This window comes from Cololabis saira, chromosome 3 (genome assembly GCF_033807715.1).
Source record: "Cololabis saira isolate AMF1-May2022 chromosome 3, fColSai1.1, whole genome shotgun sequence".
NCBI classification, from domain to species: domain Eukaryota; kingdom Metazoa; phylum Chordata; class Actinopteri; order Beloniformes; family Belonidae; genus Cololabis; species Cololabis saira.
The window spans coordinates 4,993,687-5,008,510 of record NC_084589.1 but is presented as its reverse complement, the minus strand read 5'-3'; the positions used below and the strand labels follow the sequence as shown (position 1 = coordinate 5,008,510).

The 14,824-nt window shown below is 45.3% G+C and overlaps 1 protein-coding gene across 1 annotated transcript in view; it reads right to left on the bottom strand.

Annotated features, from left to right (window-relative positions):
- dis3l (DIS3 like exosome 3'-5' exoribonuclease) overlaps positions 1–14,824 on the bottom strand; it is a 53,042-nt gene that overhangs the window by 17,613 nt on the left and 20,605 nt on the right. Inside the window, exons 12-14 of the mRNA XM_061715381.1 lie at positions 12,849–13,137; positions 8,188–8,423; positions 7,019–7,173 (exon numbers count right to left, since the gene is read on the bottom strand). Coding sequence (XP_061571365.1) covers positions 7,019–7,173; positions 8,188–8,423; positions 12,849–13,137 — 680 coding nt within the window. The remainder of the gene's footprint in view (positions 1–7,018; positions 7,174–8,187; positions 8,424–12,848; positions 13,138–14,824) is intronic.

The window sequence follows — 14,824 nt, the reverse complement described above, 5'->3', positions numbered from 1 at the left end:
CTCCACCTGAGGCAGGACTTCTCCACCCACCCGGAGAAGGCATGCTACCCTCTCCCGGTGCTGATTCTCATCCCTGCCGCGTCGCACTCGGCCTCAAACCGCCCCAGCACATGCTGAAGGTCCCGGTCCGATGAAGCCAACAGGACAACGTCATCTGCAAAAAGCAGAGATGAAATCCTGTGGTTCCCAAACCGGATCCCCTCCGGCCCCTGGCTGCGCCTAGAAATCCTGTCCATAAAAATTATGAACAGGACCGGTGACAAAGGGCAGCCCTGCTGGAGTCCAACATTCACCGGGAACAAGTCTGAGCTACTGCCGGCAATGAGAACCTAACTCCTGCTCCGGTCATACAGAGACCGGACAGCCCTTAATAGAGGGCCCCGGACTCCATACTCACTGAGCACCCACAGAATGACACGAGGGACACGGTCAAATGCCTTCTCCAGATCCACAAAGCACATGTAGACTGGTTGGGCAAATTCCCATGAACCCTCGAGCACCCTCCGGAGGGTGTAGAGTTGGTCCAGTGTTCCACGACCGGGTAGAAAACCACATTGTTCCTCCTGAATCCGAGGTTCAACTATCGTCCGTATTCTCCTCTCCAGTACCCTGGAGTAGACTTTCCCGGGGAGGCTGAGAAGTGTGATCCCCCTGTAGTTGGAACACACTCTCCGGTCCCCCTTTTTAAACAGAGGGAACACCACCCCGGTTTGCCACTCCAGCGGTACTGTCCCCTTCCTCCATTCAATGTCGCAGAGGCGTGTCAACCAAGACAGCCCTACGACATCCAGAGACTTGAGGTACTCAGGGCGAACCTCATCCACCCCCGGTGCCACTGAGGAGCTTATGAACCACCTCAGTGACCTCGGCTTGGGTGATGGATGAGCACGCCCCAGAGTCCTCACTCTCTGCTTCCTCAGTCGAAGGCATGTCGGTCGGGTTGAGGAGATCCTCGAAGTATTCCTTCCACCGTCCGACGATGTCCCCAGTCGAGGTCAACAGCTCCCCACCCGCACCATAAATGGTGCCGGCAGAGTACTGCTTCCCCCTTCTGAGGCGCCGAACGGTCCGCCAGAATTTCCTCGAGGCCGACCGAAAGTCTTCCTCCATGGCCTCCCCGAACTCCTCCCAGACCCAAGTTTTTGCCTCCAGGACTGCCCGAGCCGCGGCTTTAATACACAGTACATTACAACAAAAAAGTCAAAGCAAACCTAAAGAGGTAGCATATAAAAAAGCCGCAGAGACGGCCTCTGATTTACCTTTGTGACATGACCTGAACTTTTTTTACACACACACACACCTTGGAGGGGAGGTCTTCCCAGTTTGACATGTCTCCTGATGGGCCTGGGAACACCCTGGTACCCCCCCTTGAAGGTCTGGAGGAGGTAAGTCGGGACCAGCAAGTCCCTACCTGTCTGGTGCCAGCGGCCTGAACCAGGACCAACAGTACATGATGGATGGAGGTCTTTAAAGCCTCAAGAACAACTGGTATCTGTATCGGGGCCAATACTGCTCTCATATACTCGTACTCGCAAAAATTCTCCGATACCAATTCATTGTTGTTGTAGTTGCGGATTAGCGCCTCTAGGCGGAGATGTTGAGCTGCAGTCAGCGTGGTGATGAGAAGAGAGTGATACCCATGAGTGAGAATGGCAGCGCAGTTTCAGGCAAGATAGCGACAATTAATGCAGCGGGATGTCAGCAGTGTGGACTAGAGCCTACATAAAATAAACAATGTTAATGAATGAAACAAATTACTGTAATTTAACAAATGAATCGCTTAGCCATTACATTGCTGTGGAGGAAGAGAGCGCTGCTGACCGACTGCGGTCCCAATCCCGTGCGTCTCTCTTCCAACATGCGCCCACAAACACTAAATGCAGTTTCTCCAAATATCTGACTGGCCTTGCTTTGTCTTTGTTTTGTAAAGACCTTGTTTGAGGTTCTTTTCCATGTCATTGATTTCCATCTGGTCGCTAGACTACATCCCGATCCCGCAGTGTGTTTTTTTGTCCGCCCGCTCCCGCCCGCAGCAAAATTCAAACCGCCCGATCCTGCGAGATTTGCGTTGGGTCCTGCGGGACCCGGCGGGACCCAATCCCAATGCAGCCCTCTATTGTGGACATATTTCAAAATAAGGGAAAAAGACAGAAGCAAGGCAGACTGCTGCTAAGGTGTCAAGAGGAGGAGCGGAGAATATGTTGTTTAATACCAGCAACTGGATAAAACATCTCAAGACGCATCATAAAGCTGAGTATACAGAGTTTGCGAATGCTACTGCAAGACGACAACAGCCAACATTAGCTCAGGTTCTGCAAAAGAGACAGACAATGGAAAGAGACAACCCACAGGCCGTTAAAATAACGGAGGCTCAAAGCCGTTATATAGCCGTTAAAATAACGGAGGCTTTAAGCCCTTATATAGCGCTGGATGACAAGCCAATGAGTGCATTTACATGGGAAGTTTAATTCCTCTTTAATTCCGAATGAAAATGGAAATTCCGAATTAAAATGAATTCCGAAGTAAGTGGGTGGTTTATTCCGATTTTAAATCCGAATAGAATATTTCCGCGATCATGTATACACTCATTCCGCTTTAAATTAATTCCGGTCTTTCTTTCTGCTCGTTCCCTCGCCCGTCTGTCTCCATGACGCTTATATTCCGCGCTGGGCTTGTTTTCCAAACAAAGTTACAAGATGGCAGTGTAATGGATGTTGGACCACATCCAGTGATCATGTGAACTCTGAACTTATAAATGTTTGTGAACATTTTGTGAATGCGTATTTCAACTTTAAAGTCGGTTCAACCCCGATCAGCTTCAATATGCCTCCTAAAATGGCCGCCTTGTCCAAAACTACAAGAACAGCATGCCTTGCGAGTGGGGGCGGCGCCTAAAGAAGGTGCGCATCCAATCAAAAGCGAGGCGCTGGGGACGTCATCGCAGCGTGCGGAGGACAAAACGCCGCTGCTGCCTCAGTATAACTCTCTTCCTCTCCACCTTTCATCCTGAGCAGCTGGTCAGCTTTGGCTCCGGGCCAAAGATCCCATCTCCTTTCTCTCCCCTGGCTGGGGGCAGGCGGGAGGCCCGCATCGGACCAGGCCCGCGGGGCCCGCCCGTTGAAGCCGCGGACTCGGAGCACTGCTCCGAGGCGGCTCAGCTCCTACTAACTCTGTCCTCTTTAAGTTTCTCAGATCCGAGCCCACCCACGTACTCCAGGCCATCAGATCGGGAGATCGCTGCGACCTAATGCTCCGACTGAAGCCCCCTTCCCCGTCCTGTACGGACGGCCGCGTCTCGCCCAGCTGTGAGTTGCCATCCCTGGCCCGGACGCCCGCGCGTCGGCGACCGGTGAGCAGGGACGCACGGCGACGAATGACCGCCCCCCCCCACCGTGCCTAGAAACGCCTGAGAAGGCTCCGTTGATCCGGAAGCATGGCCCGGCACGAGTCCGTTTCGTTTCTGGGGAAGGGATGGGGGCCGAGAGACTGACTGGGAAACCCCCAGCAGGAACGCGACCCGCAGTCGACAAAGCCCGCAGCTTCCCGATCTGGATTCCGAGGAGGTGTGAGGTCGTGAGCCCTGGTGATCAGTAATTTGGAGCGTTTCAGAGCTAAATCTGTGTTCAGAGCCGAGTTTACTGCATACATCATCATCATTATCATCATTATTGTGTTCGTTATTTTGTAGTCGCCAGTTTCTGCCAGTTATTCACGTTTTAAGACGCCGCGTTTGCCATCCGGTCTAATTGCACGTGGCGTGGTTAGGGCGCCACCATCTTTAAAGATACCAAAGAGCCCCGCCATCTTTAAATGTTTGAACCGCACATGACCGTTGGATTGTGTTTATTATTGTTTTGATTAATTTTACATTCCATGCATTGAACTTCCATTTCTATTTTTATTGTTGTTGTTTTTCTTGTTAGTTAATGGTTTTATGTTTATCGTAGTGTGCCATCAGGATTTATTTTGGGTATTTATTTACATCTGCTTTGGTACCCGTATGTAAATACATTCTGATTGATTTTTAATGAGTTGTTTGTGTTGCTTTGCACATATTCTGGTCACAATGGCTGTTTGACAGAGCTAGTGCCGAACTAACGCCTTCATTTGTTATTCTGTAAGTGATAATAGTAAGATTTGCTATTCTGCAGAATAATCCCTAATCTCTGAGACTGATTTCTGCTGTTAAAAGTTATAATTTTCCTGGTTAAGGCCCAGGTGGTGCACCTGCAAATTAATTCAATTTGATAAGTAATCTACTTTAATAATTATAAATAAAATTATTAATAACCCACTGATAACTGAACAGCCCGCTACCGTGTGGCACAACACGGAGTTAATGATTCCACTTGCCATTACTAGCTGTCTGGCTATTATTCCTGAGTTTAATTCATCAGCAGTCACCTGCTAGTAGTGTAATTGTGTTATTAACTGTTTTATTTCGTTACTTTTACTGTAATATAAATTGTCATTTAGATTTACGATGTGGGAGGTGTGTACTTGAACAACTCACTCCTGAGCCCTGGAGATTTGACGGGGAAACCCCGTATTCAGTATTCACTCTTTCATCTCCGGTGCTCGTGGTGAATCGCCCTGTATCAAGCTCCGTTAATAACTTTTATAACTTTGTTATGGGTAAAAGTGTGATTTATGTTTACAGATATGTTGAGCTAAGCTTCCGGTTACTACTACAAATGTTCTGTGATGATGCGAGTGGGTTGCAATTTGTGTGGGACGATTTATTGAGCAGGTTGTCCGTGACATTACTAGATACATTTAGCTTTTTGCTAATCCTCGTGGTGTAGCTGGCTAACTCATTTCGTTTTGTCTCAGTGTGTGTTCGGAGCTGTTACCATGAAACTGGCTGTTGGAACTAATGCTGCTGTGTTCATTACCAGGTTCCAACAAAGACGAGCGGAGCCAGAAAATTAATGTGTGTGCCTCTTCATTAACACAACGCAAGAGAGAAAGAGTACAACTGCTACAGCAACACGCAGTAAACGCTGGTCAAGAGCAGAGACCATTTATTTAATAAATACCTTGGAGGACCTGGAAATAATTAAAAGAACAGATGGCAGGAAACATAAAAATTGTGAGCTTTTCAAAGTTGTAGCGGCTAAGTTTTGTTTTTCTTCCGGTAGTTTAACTTCCGGTCCCCCCCTATCCAATCAGAAGACCTGGAGAGGAATTGGAGAAAGCCGATCAAACGTGTTTTCCATGTAAACCTCAATTCAGAATTACTATTTCCATGTAAACTCTAAGGAAAATAGTTTAATTTCGAATTATTTAATTCGGAATAATTAATTCCGAATTAAAAAACATCATGTAACCGTGGCCAAAAATGTGATATTTAATGGTTTGCATTAATGGGCGTGGCAAAATGGCTCAACAGCGCCCCCTTGAAAACTTTGTGCCTCAAGCCCCACGATACGGTTTGACGTACATGCACGAAAATCGGTACACACCTGTATCATGGCGCAACTTAAAGAAAAGTCTCTTGGCGCCATGCCCGAAACCGAACAGGAAGTCGGCCATTTTGAATGAACCATGTCATTTTGGCAAAATTTATGCCATTCCTTCGGCAGTTAATACGGCCCGAACCGTAACGTGCACCCAGGTGTGTTATACATCAAAATGTGCGTCTCCATCCTGCGACACCACGCATTACTTTTCTCTTTCAAAAGCGTTACCATGGCGACGCTAGTCACCAAAAAGCGCGCCTACCCTTCATCTGATTGGTTCAGACAGAAAAAACTTTGTGCTTCAAGCCCCATAATACGGTTTGACGTACATGAACGAAAATTGGTACACACCTGTATCATGTTGCAACTTAAAGAAAAGTCTCTTGGCGCCATGCCCGAAACCGAACAGGAAGTCGGCCATTTTGAATGAATCATGTCATTTTGGCAAAATTTATGCCATTCCTTCGGCAGTTAATACGGCCCGAACCGTAACGTGCACCCAGGTGTGTTATACATCAAAATGTGCGTCTCCATCCTCCATCCTCCACCTGTATCATGTTGCAACTTAAAGAAAAGTCTCTTGGCGTCATGGCCGAAACCGAACAGGAAGTCGGCCATTTTGAACATTCTGAATTAATCGCGTAATTTTGGAGCACTTTATGCCATTCCTTTGGCAGTTAATGCGGCCCGAACCGTAACGTGCACCCAGGTGTGTTATACATCAAAATATACATCTCCATCCTGTGAATACGCGCATTACTTTTCTCTTTCAAAAGTGTTACCGTGGCGACACTAGACGCCAAAAAGCGCACCCCCCTTCATCTGATTGGTCCATATTTGATAGTTCTCCAAAAGTCACCAAATTTTGCACGCAAGCCAGGTGAAAAATTTGATATTTCATGGTTTGCATTAATGGGTGTTGCCTAACGGCTAAACAGCGCCCCCTAGAATACTTTTCTCTGCCATAACTTTTGAATGGTTTGACATAAAGAGTTGTGGGTGGTGTCATCGGACTCGGTATTGAGTCCTTGACCTTCATTGGCCTGAATAAGCCCCGGCCCTTCTTCTGATTGGTTTTCCCTATTTTCTGCTATAACTTTTGAATGGTTTGACATAGGAAGTCGTGGGTGGTGTTTATTTCTGATATGCTTATGGGGGGCGGTGGACGTGAGTGCGAGGGCCCGTTCATCGCTGCTTGCAGCTTTAATTCTACTTATTTCCTTATATTTTTCTTGAATTTACCTGTTGCAAATAAAACCTGTCTTCCAATCCATTGCATTTTTCATAGCATTTTTAGCCTAGTTATTTTTGTGGTAGAAGTATTGTATCGGTACTCGGTATCGGCAAGTACACAAATTAAAATACTTCATCCCTAAGAACAACACTCCAACTGGATCAGTGTCAGTCCCATGACCTGGTACCGGTGAGAACCGGTCCTGGCTAGTTTGGCTGTGAAGCCGCTCTTACAAGCAGAACCGGGACTAGTTTACCGTAGTGGTAGTACTGGTACTGAGGTTAGTACTGTAGTAGTAGTAGTGGTTCTGAGGTTAGTTTACCGTAGTGGTAGTACTGGTCCTGGGGCTGGGACCCGGTGCAGAAGTACTGGGCCTGGGACATGGCCTGGGTGGCCATCATCCGGAGCAGCCGGTTCACCAGCGGGTCCTGGGGGTCCGCCGCCCGCTCCAGAGAGTCCGCCAGGTCCTTGTTGGTCCTGGGGGGGAGAGCAGAGTTCAGAGGTGTGAGGGTTCGTGGGTAGAGATGCACCCGATCAGCAACCGATCGGTATCGGCCGATAATGGTCCTATTGGTTTTGATCAGAGATCGGAAAATATAGTTCAAAGCAGCTGATCAGATGACGTTTACAACAACAAACCTCTGCCAGCGCTGCGTTCCCACACCTCGGACCAGGTCCTGAGGGGCCTCGCCGGTATGGGAGTTTTACAATGTCCGAAAAGAACAACCAATTTGCAGTTTGCAAGGTCCAATGGAGATACCCCGAGGAGGAATTTTATAAAAGAATTTCAACACAACGAAGCTGATAAGACATTTGAAAGTTTCTCACACAAAAGGAGTATATTGAGGTTTAAAAGTTGGCTGCCGCTAAGGCGTATAAACAACAGCAAGAAAAATAGAGACCTAGATCGTAAGGTAATGGATTCATCAGCTGCTTTCTGTTGTAGCAGACATCGGGTTTAGCCGCGTCGTTAGCTGCTTGGATCCGTGGTTTGCGCTGCTGCGTCATAAATATTTCGCGGATGAATATCCACTGGACTTTTACCAGAATATATACAGTCACATCCAAAGCCTCATGCAGGACGACAGTCCTGTCAGTCGCTTCACCAGTGACATTTGGATTCTAGTGTGAAGAGTTTCACTCACAAGAGTTTCCTCACTCGCGGCAGATGCTAACAGGAAGCTGAAGCTAGTAGCTACACTTATCTTTGTAACTGAGTCGTCTCTAAGAGTCTCTAGAGGGTGAAGTACGGCACATCAGCCTGAAATAAAACAGTCCATGATACTTTTTCACCTGCTAATTTTTATACCTAATAATACAATGTCAGTGTTGTACATGAGACAACAATATTGACCAATTTATGGATTTCACGCTGTGATCGGTGATCGGCAGATACTGATTTTTGAGTTTGGTGATCGGACCCCAAAATCCTGATGGGTGCATCTCTATACGTGGGTGTCCAGGCCTGACCGCCGGACCCCCCCCCCTCACCTGGTGTTCATGGGGAAGCCCCGGGCCTGGGCCAGGTCCACCAGCTGGGTGAACAGCTCCTGGCAGGGCGGCGGGTGGCGCCTCAGCAGCGCTGTGGAGGGGAAGGCCTCCTGGATCCTGCGGGCCACCCAGTGGTTGGCGTAGATCATGCACTCGGCCACCGTCTCGTGGACCTCCAGGGGCTGGCGGGGTACCAGGGCCGTGATGTTCCTGTCCTGGTCCAGCTGGGCCCGCACCTGAGGACCAAAACCTGTCTGGCTTCAGATCTGAAACCAAATACTCTTTCAGATCAAACTGGAACTGATGTCCTAACATCTCCCGTGATGCTCTCTGGCACCCTGGTGTTTCTTTTAACTCCTGCTAACCAGGTTTCCGTTACAGACTAAAGACCGTCTGAGTTTTACTGGATCTCAGTGCTGAATTTGATCCAGTTGACCACAATTATGGGGGTATTATTGTTCCAATATTATTTGTGTGTGCGTATCTCAATCTGTGTGTGCGTAAAAAGATTTGTGTGTCTGTATTCAGATCTGTGTGTGCGTAAAAAGATTTGTGTGTCTGTATTAAGATCTGTGTGTGCGTAAAAAGATTTGTGTGTCTGTATTCAGATCTGTGTGTGCGTAAAAAGATTTGTGTGTTTGTATTAAGATCTGTGTGTGTGTAAAAAGATTTGTGTGTCTGTATTCAGATTTGTGTGTGCGCAAAAATCAGCCGGTAGCTCTCGATTGGCTGTCTTTGCACACGTGGATTTTGACACACTTCTGCCGCGGCAAATCTGTAAAAAGATCTGTGTGTAAAACGATTTGTCCGTATCTTTTGCTTTGCCCTGAACTCGGACTCACAGGCTCACGCCAGGCTACAGTAGCAATGCAGCCTTCACACCACTAGTCGGCGCATAGCACTCAGTCAGTACTTTACCTGCAGCAGTTCCATCGGGTTTCTGAACAAATTATTGGACATCGTTTGGACTTTTATACTACATGCAAACACCTGAACCCCATCTACTTCGGACCTATGTCGGACATTTAGTAATCGGGTTGCATATGGAGTAAGATAACTTCCAAAAAGATGTGTTCATGTTATAACTATTCGTATTCGTAATGATAAACATTTGTATGTAAATAAAAACGTTGTACTCAAAATTCTGCTGTCACGCACATGAGTCTGACAAATTATTAGGTTAAGAGTAAGAAATTAGGTAAGAAATTGACCTTTTACGTCTCATTTATTCATTCACACACGCACTAATATATTTGGGAAACAGTTAGGTACCAAATATAATATATTTAATTTTCTCAGAGGGCAAAAATAAGAACTTTATTGATCCCACATAGGAGTAATTCATTTTATATCAGCTATAAAGAACAAGGTAGTGCTGAAAAAAAAAACAATAATCTATCCTCCCTCACAAAAATAAGAATAGAGAAACATATTTTCTCATCAACAAAACAAATTTAAATTTTTTCAAATAACAAAATAACACATTTGAACCATTTTTCAGACAATAAAATAACTGAAAAAATCTGAAGAATTGTTCAAATATGTTATTTTGTTACTTGAAAATTTTTAAATATGTTTATGTAAAATATGCTTTGTTGATGAGAAAATATATTTTTCTTATTTTTGTGAGGGGGGATAGGCTATATATTGTTTTTCGGCACTACCTTGTTCTCTAATATAACATGAATTACTCCTACAGTATGTGGGATCAATAAAGTTCTTATTTTTGCCATCTGAGAAAATTAAATATATTATATTTGGTGCCTAACTGTTTCCCAAATATATTAGTGCGTGTGTGAATGAATAAATGAGACGTAAAAGGTCAATTTCTTACCTAATTTCTTACTCTTACCCTAATAATTTGTCAGACTCATGTGTGTGACAGCAGCATTTTGAGTACAACTTTTTTATTTATATACAAATGTTTATCATTATGAATACGAATAGTTATAACATGAACACATCTTTTTGGAAGTTATCTTACTCCATATGCAACCCGATTACTAAGTGTCCGACATAGGTCCGAAGTAGATGGGGTTCAGGTGTTTGCATGCAGTATAAAAGTCCAAACGATGTCTAATAATATGTTCAAAACCCCGATGGAACTGCTGCAGGTAAAGAACTGACTGAGTGCTACGCGCCGACTAGTGGTGTGAAGGCTGCATTGCTACTGTAGCCTGGCGTGAGCCTGTGAGTCCGAGCTCAGGGCAAAGCAAAAGATACGGACAAATCGTTTTACACACAGATCTTTTTACAGATTTGCCGCGGCAGAAGTGTGTCAAAATCCACGTGTGCAAAGACAGCCAATCGAGAGCTCCCGGCTGATTTTTGCGCACACATAAGTATGAATACAGACACACAAATCTTTTTACACACACACAAATGTGAATACGGACACATAAATCTTTTTTTACGCACACACAAATCTGAATACAGACACACGAATATTTTTACGCACACACAGATCTGAATACAGACACACAAATCTTTTTACGCACACATAGATCTGAATACAGACACACAAATCTTTTTACGCACACACAAATCTGAATACAGACACACAAATCTTTTTACGCACACACAGATTGAGATACGCACACACAAATAATATTGGAACAATAATACCCCCATACACAATATTTTACTAGAACTGGAGACCTGGGCGGGTCTTTCTGGACCTGGACTGAACTGGTTCAGAACATACTTAGAGAACAGGAAGTACTTTGTACTAACAGGTAACTTTGCATCTGAGCAGAACCACAGTGGAGTTCCCCAAGGTTTCATCCTGGGACCTCTTCTGTTTAGCATCTACATGCTCCCACTGGCACAGATTATAAAGAACATAAACTACCACAGCTATGCAGACGACACGCAGGTATATATTAGTGTCACCAGGAGCCGAGGCCCTGTACAAGCTCTTGGTATAAACTACCGTAGCTATGCAGACGACATGCAGGTATATATTAGTGTCACCGGGAGCCGAGGCCCTGTACAAGCTCTTGGTATAAACTACCGTAGCTATGCAGACGACATGCAGGTATATATTAGTGTCACCAGGAGCCGAGGCCCTGTACAAGCTCTTGGTATAAACTACCACAGTTATGCAGATGACATGCAGGTATATTACAGTGTGACCAGGAGACCGAGGCCCTGTACAGGCTCTTGGTAAATGTATTGAGGAGAGTCTTGACTGGATGAGCTACAACTTTGGGTGCGTCCCAATACTCCCCCTCGCCTCCCAATTCCTCTTTTCACCTAGGGGGAGGGGGCATAACAAGGGCTAGGGGCTGAAAATAGCCCCTTCACATCAAGGGATTTCACATGCTGACTTTGCGAGCGAGGGGGTATAAAAATTTCCCAGAATGCTTTTCGTCGTCATTTGCGGAATGAATCCAAAAAAAAAACATGGCGGACATTTAGTGAATAAAATCAATATTTTGAGTTAGTTTCTGCATATAAATGCGTTTTGATTACATTTCTAGCGAGAAATATATATTTAACTTTCATAGTATTCACTCAGTAAATGTACATAATCCCTTTTTTGTCCGTTGTTCGCGAAGATCGCGCTGGAGTAAAGGCTGTTAGGTTACGCCGTAGGCTACGTAAGCTACGCGGTAGGCTACGTAAGCTATGCCGTAGGCTACTTAACCTACGCTGTAGGCTCTGCGTCGATTTGACTCGCCGACCGAGGGAGAACATCATTTGCAGACTCGTCTCAGATTGTGACCAAGGGAGCAAGCATTTTTTTGTGGGACATAGAGAGAAATAATCCTGTGACTCGTCAGATTTGTTATCTGGGTAATTTACACACTTTCAGATAAAACTGATGTGAAGATAGCGGAGCTGTTTTATGGTTCTGCGTTAAATCGACGCAGAGCCGGCAGGCAGAAATCTCAAAATTTTTCGGAGCAAATTTCTTAACAGGCGTAGCTACAACTGTTAGATTTCATCTATTAAACCAACATCTTCCTAAATGATTTATTTCAGCCAGCGTAATTCTCAACAGAGCTGCAGGTTTCTCTCCCGCGACGGAGCAGCTTGACCCGGCGATCACGTCTGTTCTCGGGCTATGAGCTGCTGCTGCTCCCTGGGGCCGGCGGCTCTTCTCATCTCCAAAAACGTCGAGTCAAATTTCTTAACAGGCGTTATTTGGATAAACTGAGCCCAGGTTGGGGATCTTAAAGGTTACCTTTATACCTGAAAAAATATTAAAACGTAATAAAGTGCCATATTAACAGCACTACAGCTGAAATTAAAACAGCTTTTGGCTCTCAGCTTCCTGATCAGGGTAGGGATGAAAACGAGGGGGAGTGAGAGTATTGGGACAGGCACCTGGGCCAAGTGCCCTAGATTTCAAGAGCCCTAAAATCTCCCCCTTCTTTTTAAGGGGGTAGGGAAGAAAAGAAGGGCGAGTGAAGAAAAGAAGGGCGAGTGAAGAAAAGTAGGGGGAATATTGAGATTGGGCCTTTCTCCAGCTGAACAAAAACTAAACCGAGGTAATTGTCTTTGGAGCCAAAGAGAAACGATTATAGGTCACCACAGAGCTTCAATCTAAACACCTAAAAACCACCATCTAGGCTAGAAACCTGGGTGTAGTGATGGACTCAGACCTGAATAGAACTTGTGGTTTTTACAGTTTTAAGAAAGAGACGGGTCGGTACCTCCACCCCCTCCAGCTCCAGGGCACCCCCCTGGTCCCTCTGGGCCCGCAGGTGCCGGGCCACCTGGGTCAGCATCTCCAGCGCCTCCAGCAGCTCGGCCAGCTTGGCGTCCCTCTCCTCCGGGCCGAGCTGGGCCAGCTCCGGTACCGGGGCCTCCTCCCCGTCCAGCAGCGCCTGGGCCAGCTCATAGTGGAGCTGGTAGGAGGACCGGACCAGTGTCCGGCCGAACCAGACGCTGCTGACGGCCAGGGACCCAGCATCCAGCTCCCACAGGACGCTCATGGCATACCTGGAGGAGAGAGGTGGAGAAGGTTGTCCATTTTGCAATATTAAATGAAAAATGACTGTTTTGGAAAGGGAATCATCTCCAAATTATATAGCTTGTTAGCAGAGGGGTCCTCTGAGTCTTTTTCAAGGAAACCTAATGCTTGGAGGGAAGATTTACAGGAGGACTTGCCCTCAGAGGTCTGGGAAGAAGCAAAAACTACCAATACACGTCTCAAAGTACTGCAATATAACTGGCTAATGAGGACATATGTAACGCCGGAAAAGCTCAATAAGTGTAATGGTGCCATCCCTGACCTGTGTATCCCAGTGTTTCCTCTAGGAATTTTTTCAGCAGTGGGGGCATGCTTCCCCCACTTCCCCCAATCCCTGAACAATAAATAAATGTTACTTCAACTTCAACTCTAACCAGTTGAAAATGTAAAAAATAAATAAAAACAATAACATTAAATAAATAACATGTAAACATCAGCTAGATGAGGCTGTGTAGACTCAATGACAAAGTTTGCACCCAGGCTCTAAGGCTCTAAGGCTCTGTTGTAGGGAAATTCTCCCAGAGGTGGCCCATTGATGCTTAGCAGCATACATGCTGCAAGATGATCCCCCTCACGAGTAATTAACTCCAATAGGATCCCCCAAACACCCCACTCCCTCCATCCCCTCCCCCCGCCGTTGCACTCATCATCACACAGGCTGTGCTGTGAAGGTGGAGAGATGCGGCGATGGTGCATTTGCGGAAAAAAAAAAAAAAAATGTATAAAAAAATTTTTCAGGCGTGGCGGCTATGATTTAGCAGTGGTGGGCCGCCACTGCTGAATGAATGTAGAGGAAACACTGGTATCCGGTGCGGAGAGGAGAAGGGGACCTTCTTCCATTGTATCTGGAAATGCAATAAAGTTCAACAACTCTGGTGGGAGATTAAACAAACTTTAGAGACTACTATACTAGGTATAAAATGTGTTCTTGACCCTAAACTGTTCTATCATAGGTTTATATCCTGATAGACATCATATGTCTAGAAAAATAATCATTGCCCTGGATTTTTGTTTACTGCTTGCAAAAACTGTCATAGCACTTTCATGGAAGAGAACCAGTAAACCAAAACTCATTAACTGGATTAAGGAAATGTCTACAACTTTACCTATGGAAAAGATTATTTACATTATAAAGGGCAAACTATCGTTATTTCAACACATTTAGGGTCCTTTTATGGAATATATAGAGAGTGTGGATTTAAACGGTGTGGGGCGGATGAGGCGTAGCTACTAGTGATCCTCTGCAGTTCTAAAACTATTTCCTTTCATTTAATACTTGATTTCTTTATTCTGTCTTAATTGTACATTCGAGTTTGTATTTCTGAACTATGCACAATGGTGAAATAATTTGGGCTAATCCTTGAAAAATAGAGAAAACTTTGTTGTTTTGATTGGGGTTTTATTTTTATTAATTTTTTCTTTCTTTCTTTTTTGTCTTTCCTTTTCTCATATAAAACTAAACTGAGTGTTGCTTTATGATATGATCATAAATACCTGACTTGTAAGGAAATATGATTCGAATGCTGGAAGATAATTCAGCTGCCCTTGATGTTTCCTCTTATTTGTATGTATCATTGGAAGGATTTTGAAAACCAAATAAAGATAATGTTGGAAAAAGAGAGGTGGAGTAGGTGGAGAAGGTGGAGAAGGTGGAGC